This window comes from Tachypleus tridentatus, chromosome 1, assembly GCF_004210375.1.
Source record: "Tachypleus tridentatus isolate NWPU-2018 chromosome 1, ASM421037v1, whole genome shotgun sequence".
Classification (NCBI taxonomy): domain Eukaryota; kingdom Metazoa; phylum Arthropoda; class Merostomata; order Xiphosura; family Limulidae; genus Tachypleus; species Tachypleus tridentatus.
Window position 1 is genome coordinate 132,596,884 of NC_134825.1, and position 8,872 is coordinate 132,605,755.

The window sequence follows — 8,872 nt, forward strand, 5'->3', positions numbered from 1 at the left end:
CCAGATCTTCAAAATTAGTCAGTCTAAAGTTAATGGGAGTTTAAAAGACTTAAGTGTGATAATAGTTGTAAGAAGTGTTAGCCAGTCTTTATAAAAATAAGGTTAAAAATAAAATAATGGCAAAAGGTGGTAGGAAATAGAGAAAATGATAATGTGTTACAGTATATAGGAAACAATACCAATATAGAGAAATTAAAACATGAGTAATACTATTAATATAAAGTAAGTTTAATTATGAATTTAATCTTGAAAATCTTTTTAGAGACATAAGAAGGTTAACAAACTTTGAATTGAGATTAATGCCATTTGGTATTAGAGTATTTAATAGTGCTATCCAGTGTGCTTAATTTCCCTATTTCTGTTAGCTGTAAAATTTGTTTCTATACCCATCAATTTAATGTCTTGAAGAGAGTGTCCAGGCATGTTAAAGTGCTTTGCAACCAAAAGTTCTTTGTTTTGATTGCTGATTTGTGGTTATTAAAATGTTCCAGTATATTTGTTTTGGTTTGATCTGGATATTGTATGTTGCATTTTTAGCTTTGGGTTTTGATACTCATAGTGGGTGTAGCACAGATAGCCCATTGTTGAGCTTTGTGCTTAATAACAAACAATTTTTACATATAACTTGATCAAAAATTATTCTTTGGTAGTCAAGCAGTTCTGGTATAATTGACAGCCAAAGGTTGACTACTTTAGATGTAAATATAGTAGAGTAAATATATTCATGAATATCAAATAAGTGAAAGTATATTAGATAAACAGAATGGAAATTTTAATCAATTAAAAAAACCCAGAAGAATCTGAGACTGAAGGTAATATTTTTAATGTTTTGTTTTATGTTGTTTTCTTTCTCAGTGTTTCACAACAAAATGTTATCACATTACAACTAAAAAACTATACAAATTATTATATCAAATTTTGGAATGTGCTTATGTAGAAATTAGAGACACTTCAGAAAATGTTTTTTTCATGCAATTTAGTTAAGTATTTTCACTGGAAAGGGTTGAATATGGGACTTTCTTTATAATCATCTTTTATTGTAACTGCATTTGTGGGACTGTCTTAAGTTACTGTTGTACAAATTGGTACAAGATTCTTTTTAATTAATATTAGTTTAAATTCAATTTTTATCTTGGTTTTTTTTAGGGACTACATGGACCGCTTCCTTGATGAACAAGAGAACTCCCCCACCCAAAGGGACCAATCTTCCAGCCCTTTTTTCCAGCGACTTATGTCTGGAGAGTCAAAACGACAGGTTTCTAGTCCATCTACCACTAATGAAACATTTCCTGAAAAGCAAACTTTTTCATATGCAAAAGCACAAGGAGGTAAAAATGCATGTTATCATGAAGGTGCAAAGAGTTCAGAAAGAGGAGCTGATTTGGTCAGAACTAGTGGAGATGATAGGTCATTGGCTCACATGAACAATAGTAAAGTAACTCCTGTACACAGTAGACCACATGATGGATCCACCACAGGAAAACAACCAGTCATCTCAACTGGTATGGGTGTCATTACATCCCAACCTGCTGATTTCAGGAATATTTATTCAATAAAGCATTATACCGAAGGTCCAATAGTTCATAGCTCATGACATCACATCACCTGTTTTATATCGATAAATTATACAATTCATAACTTTTCATAAAAGTTTTAGCCTGTCACTATGTTTGTAAAAAAGTAAGATTCTTGTTTGAGCACAAGTTCTTAGGTCATATACAGGAAGACTTAAAACTTTTGTAACAGTGGGTTGTGAGTTGTTTTATTTAGGAAACTATGGTTGAATTTTAAGAAGAAAACTAAATATGTATTTTAACCATAGAGTAATTTAGTGATCATTATATCATGGAGTTTTTACTTGCACCATCCATTAAAATGTGTTAGTACTTGTAAACTGTATGAATACAGAATCTAAATTTTCTTTTCTAAAAATATGAAAGTGCTATAAACAGAAAGTAGTGTTTGATATATGTATATGAAGTTCTTAAAAAGATTTTTGTATAGGTATTTATGCTAGATCAGCAACCATGTCTTATTTGCATTATTTTAAAATTAAGTTTGGACTTGTCAAACAAAATTGGTATGACATACATTTATCTTGTTTAAGTGGATTATTTCATGCTCAGTTAGGATTAAGTAATGTTCCAGTGAATGTATTATTTACAATATTTAAATCTCAGCTTAGACTGGTTCTGTTGGGCTTTGTTTTTATTTAAGTCCAACACCAAATAAATATTGATTGTTGTTGAATTATTGTAATCACTGCTAAAGCATAAAGGCATTTTACACAGATGCAAAGTAAAAATGATTACAAAATAAATGTGTAAACTTTGAAAATTTTTTATATTTTTTTCATTATTCTATTCAGATCTTTATGAAATGTGTGCAAAGCATTTGCAAATGATTACATACAAGTTGTATTTCTACAGAGGGAAGCAATAATTAGATACTTTCTTGTATTTCTTAGTATAGTTATAATTAATTGTATAAATTATGAAAAAAACTTATTTATTAGCTATTAATCTGTAATGTCTTAAACCGACTGGCTGTTAGTTTTGCAGTTTCTCAGATCTCTGGCCCTGTTTGTATTTGCCATTAGTTTCTTTCTTACACACTCCCCAGTTACCATTTTGTAAAAGCTATTATACTTCATTACAGATTGATATGTTTTTCATTATAATCTGTTATTATGCTATAAACCATTGAAGTACTGCATCAGTCTGAACCAGTACATGAAAAACTGATTTGCTGAACTCTTATTATACCATATAATCTTGATGACAAATTAAAGGATTAAAGTTCCTAAAAAATTCAGTGTGAAGAGTAATATGAAGAAACTTTATTACCTAAGACTTGTCAAAAACACAATGGAAGAAAATCACCAAAAACTAGTAGTGTAATTGCTGTTTGTTTGTTTTTTAATTAAACATTTGTTTTAAAATCATCATCAAATTAAAATTTTGAAAATGATTAAAAAGATAAATAATAACAGTATGTATAACAATCAGAATAGGTTGTCACATGCTAGAATATAAGCATGAGAAGCTCAATGTTTGTATCAAGACATTTTTCCATGTTAGAAGTACATTTTATCATAAGTTAATTTAGTTTAATTTTTGTGTACAACTTAGTTAATGCATGTTTTGTGTATTATTTGTACTAATAATGAGAGATGTTTGGTTCTTTTCCAGATCTACACTATTTTTCAGCATAAATTTTATTACATCATTGTGTTGACACAATGCTTTGATCTTTGATCATTAATTCCCACCAATACCTTCTAAAATTCACATTAAAGAAAACAGAATAGATTCTTAGATTCCATTAATTTTGTCTGTCTTAACCAATTAGGATTGTAATTTTTAGACTGAAGTATTGGATCTTACAAAACAAATTTAGTTGTTTGGAAATCTGCACAATCAGCAATCAGAAAATTTGCCATTATGTCTTAGCTGTTGTAATTATTTTCTTGGTTGACATCATAAGAAATATAATCCTCTATTGTGGATTTTTTTTATCAGTTATTGTAATTTAGAAGCTTAATTTGTTATTGTTACTTTTTACTGCTATACAATCTGGATCATGTACATTTTATGAACAAATTATTGAAGAAGTATATATTTATATGTACACACATGCATACACACTATTTGTATTGCTCTATTATTTGGTGTATTGCTTAGAACACCTTTGTATGATATAAATAAAAGTATCTTTTGAATAAATTAGCTATGAAAAAACAGTTTCTTGAATGTGAAAGAGCATTATGTTTTATGTATAATGAAGTATTTGAACAATAGATTTGGATGGTTATTTATTAACCAGTGTATGTATGTTTCCCAGCCTCTATTTCTGTGAAACTGATATTTTTGTACTATTGAAATAAATTTTATGTACTACTACTTTTATATTATGGTATTGACATTCTTCTTAATTAAAATAATCTGTTTGTTGTTATATGATGTTTGAAAGCATGCAAAACTTGGTTGTATTTTCAAAGTAAAATATCGTTAAGCAAAACATACAATTTGAAATAAAAATACATTGATTTATGATTCTCTCATTAGTGAATTTATTGTAATATAGGTTTCAAAATGTTTATAATGTTAATGGTATTTTAATAGATGTCTTGGTGTTCTTAAAGTGTTAATAGGGTTAAAATTCATGCATGTAGAGAGAGAGAAAACTTGGACACTATAACTTTGCACCTATAATGTTTATGTTACATTAATCACATAGTTGCATTTTCATTGTGGTTTGATATTTGTATAATTCATCTAGCAATGCTTCCTCTTGAGAAATGTTTAATAGATAAACATTTTGCCATAATTTTACATTAAGAATGAACATGGATACTTCTGCTATCAGTATTTTAGTTTGAAACAAAAAAGAAAATATCGGGACAGTTATAAGTAATAGCAATTGTAGAGTGTAATATTTATAATAGTATTGTTTGTTTGTTTTTTCTGCAGGAAATGTAAAATTACTAGTCCACATGTCACCAGGATATTTTTGAGTTCTTTTAGTACTGGCTTTACAGTAACTTGTTATGATTAAATATTTTATGTAAGACCCTGCCCTAATTCACTAAGCATTTTCAATTATCACCAAAACTTTCAGCCATCACTTTTTATTTTGTTTCATCCCACTCCTGTGCTAGAAATGTTTTAGAAAGAATTATTTTGTATTTGTAAACTTTCACTTATTTGTAGGACAAGGCAAAATTTAAAGAGCTATATGTAATTAGTACCATGGCTAATTGAAAATTGTTTTGTTTTCAGTGTACACACTCATATTTTACAGGGATGAGAGAGAAGATCAGAAGCATCAGACACTTATTTTAAATATCTTAAGTACAGAGTTTATATTTTCTGTGAACATGAAGGCATAAAAACCTAAGAATGTTGGAAAATCTACATAAACTAGAATGTATCATTTAATAAATGGTTGAGGTTAAGTACAACTGTAGAGGCTTTCATTTTTTTTTTATTTATTGAACGTGTTAAACTTTTTAAATAAAACAACCCATGTTAGTAAAAAACTAAAATTAGCTGTTTTGTTTTCAATTGATGGAATAAATCTTCTGGCTGAATTGGTTTAAGTCGGCTTTTATATGTATATATACGAATGTGTGTGTGTATTTTTATATACAATGTAGTTGCATATACATGTGCGTGAGTGCGTGCATGTGAATTACAAAATGTTTTTCATGAGCTTTGTTTTACCCGTTAGGAAATACAACAAAATTTTCAAACTGGTACAATTGTTTATCTGTTGGTTTTATTCAGCACCAAGTACGAATGTAGTATTAAATTGTTTTACACTCCACTAACGTACTTCTTTGTTTATAAAATATGTCCTATTTTCTACAGTAGCCCACAATTTGCATGTAGATATTCTGTGTGAAGCATCTTCTGTATAAATAAATAAGTACACATACACACAAGGTCATTTAATTTGCTGAATAAAATACGTTTTGATACATAAGGGCTATTTGTGCTTGCCGTCTTTAATTTACCAGTGTAAGATTTAGGGGTAGGCTAATCACCACCCACCGTCAACTCTTAGGCTACTCTTTTATCAATGAATAATGGAATTTATTGTAACAATACAATGTCTCCAAGGCTGAAATGACGGACATGTTTGGTGTGACTGAGATTCGAACCCGCGACCATCAGATTGCGAGTTGAGCTCTCTAACCACTTTGCCACACGAGGCTTAAGTGACGAGTTTCTAACTGTTGGCGTGTGCAGTTTTTATCCGAGCAAAAGTATATGTTCACCGTCGTTCAGGATTTTGTTAATAATGTAACACATCTGTACAAAAATTTTAAAAATACCTGAATATTATTGACTAAAAATATATATACTCTTAACAACGGAAGGTCTGTACGTTCCTAATGCTAAAAACCGGTTTCGATACTCGTGATGAACACGGAAAAGATAGCCCATCGTGTAGATTCGTGCTTAATTACAAAAAAAAATAATACCCAGTAGGGGAGAGTGTCTATGATGCTTGAGAGGCGTCAACTCATTCGAAAGTGAATGTTACATGTATTTTGTTCTCGTTTCATATAGGCGTCAGCCTGTATAAATCAAATGTGCGCGTACTGTAATCATAATAATTTATTACCTATTTGTTTTACTTCAGTGTTAGGTATTTTTCTTAATTTGTGGTTTTAGAATGTTGCTGTCTGATAACTGAAAATTTATTAGAGATAGGAAAGAATGGTATAAATGTTTTAAGACGTATTGATACTCGCTCCCCTTGTGTTGTATTGGTATATCTTTTTGTTGTTCTTTATTATTCTTACACCTTCTTCCATTTTAATATGTGAAAGGTAAACGTCACCTTGTAAAGGTGATGTGTGAATTATTTTTTTTTTTAAATCATTACATCTCTATACCTATAACTTTTCGGCCCCAAGGTGGTATGGTATGTCTGCAGGCTTCAAACCGGGTTTTGATACCCGTAGTCGGCAGAGCATTTATATAAAGCCCTTTGTGGAGCTGTGTGCATAATAACAAATCAAACTATTGCTTTTCATTTTGATGTGCCTATGTGTTTTTACCAGGTTTGACGGAAGTTGAATGGTTAGTTATGTTTTCCTTATTCTTCCTCCAATAACTGTTCTAGAGCACTTGTTTTATTCCCCGTTTTTATTGGAGTTCGTATTATTTTTTTTTGTACTATGGTTTTGTTTTTATAATGGGTTTACTAGTTTTTATTTGTTTCGTTTGTTTTCTTGTTTTTAAATATAGGTGTTTCCAATCTTTCTTCTTTTACATCTGCTTAATCGAGCCATTAATGAAATAGTTTGAAATTTGCTAATAAGGAGAAACGAAGTTGTTTATTTGTTTCTGAAACATTACTACAATTCTTCTAAGTTCTTATAATATATACAAATTTTTATAGGCACATAATTAAAATATACTATGAGTAAGTATACAAAACCCCTGCACGGTCTTCAGTCCTTGTGTAGTCATCGACTGCAAATATCGCATTGGTTTCGTCCCAGATGCGGTTCTTTACAAAAAGACATCTCTCACTCAAGTGAGAGAGTCAGTTTTCACGTAAGACCTGCACGATTTGCAGTGAACTTGTCACACCATTCTTAGTCGTGCGGCGTTTAAAAGTGACTGCATTCTTAAAGATAAAAGGAAACAATATGTAAAACATTAGACTTGAAAAGTATATGTGATTTTGGTATAGTTCAATCACACTGTATTAATAGGTTTTTTGTCTTGTATAATACAGAGCAATATTGTCATAATACAAAAATAAGTGTAAAGACTTATGGAAATAATCATACAATAAATATAAAGGTGTAATGTAAAACACGGAAGGGACAGCAAAACAATTATCACACATAATATACGTTTAAAATTGTAAGTTGTATACTTGCCTTATTAAGTTGTTAAGTTCATTTTACTTATTCAAGATCGCCTCTAATCGTTGGTCTGGTAATTAGGATGATCGGCCACTAATCTATGTGTCGTGAGTTCAAACCCCGTTGCTGAGTATGTTCGAACTTTCAGAAGTGAAAGCGTTATAATATTATGGTTAATCTCACTTTTCATTGACATAAGAGTTAGTAGTGTTAACAACCTGCCTTCCTTTTCTCGCTTCCAAATCAGGGACAGATAACCCTTGTGTAACTTTGCGAAAAGTTCAGCAAACAAAGCTATCACCATAAAAAATTGCTGAAAACATTTAAGATATTTGCCTTTTTACCTTCTAATTTATAATAACGCTGCAGATATATAGAAGCTAATCAAAGGTGTGAAAACAAGATGCGACCAAGAAAAAGAATTCAGTGGGCGACTTAAAGAAATGAAATCCAAAATTGGCGACCAAACTTTTAGTTATAACATTGATCAGAATTTTACAGCAAATTTTCATTCATCACTTAGCCAGGTCGCGTATTTTGTTTTACGCATCACTGTGCCCCAAACTGAGATTTTTACCATCTTATGTACAACAAGGCTTTGTCATTTGAGGAAAGCAATTCCAGAGATGTTAAAGTTGATTGTGCTTCGTCATCAGATGACGACTGTTGCTTTGTCGTTGGTTTGATTTTCATTTGATAGGTGTTTGAAACTATTTGTGGTCATATTGGGAACATCTTTAACACCGAAATTAAGAGATCTTTTCACGGATTTTTGCTTTCCTGATTAAAGATGTTCTTTGTTAATATCATTCTCGTGTTATATGTTGGGGACTTCATCATCTTCTCTGTTACTGATATATGGGTCTTCAGCTACTGGTATAATTGCTTCTAATCATATATTATTTGCTGACATATCTGTATATTATTTCTTGGTGACTTTTCTTTAAAAATTTAGGATCTCGCACATGCCCCTTGTCCCAGTGACTTGATGGTAAGTCTGCCGGCTCACAATGTTAAAAGTCAGTTTCGATAATATGGTGGGCAGAGCACAGATAGTTTTGTGTTTAATGAAGACCAAAACAAGAATTCGACATATGTGTTACCATCTTATTTTCTGTTATCACATTTTAAAATTTTCTACCTACTTGGTTCTCGCATCTACAACGTGTATTCCTTGTTAATACCATGATATTATAACGTCTCTTTCAGTTAGTACATGTGTGTGTGTTTTTTCTTATAGCAAAGCCACATCGAGCCATCTGCTGTGTCCACCGAGGGGCATCGAACACCTGATTTTAGCATTGTAAATTCGTAGACTTACCGCTGTAACATCGGGGAACTCCAGTCTGTTACTGGTGTGTTAACTGAAATGAACAGCTAAAGTATGGTACCAAGTGTTGCTGGGTAGACATTGTCATTTCTATTTGAAAAAAAGATTGACAGCATATTTCTCACCCGTAACTCCCTTGATCATGGTGCATT

General features: G+C 31.0%; 1 protein-coding gene across 1 annotated transcript in view; it reads left to right on the plus strand.

Annotated features, from left to right (window-relative positions):
• The window catches only part of LOC143233158 (uncharacterized), a 144,207-nt gene extending 140,159 nt beyond the window's left edge, over positions 1-4,048 (plus strand). Inside the window, exon 8 of the mRNA XM_076469114.1 lies at positions 1,147-4,048. Within this exon, the coding sequence (XP_076325229.1) occupies positions 1,147-1,594 (448 nt within the window). The 3' untranslated portion in view covers positions 1,595-4,048. The remainder of the gene's footprint in view (positions 1-1,146) is intronic.
• Positions 4,049-8,872: the final 4,824 nt, after the last annotated feature.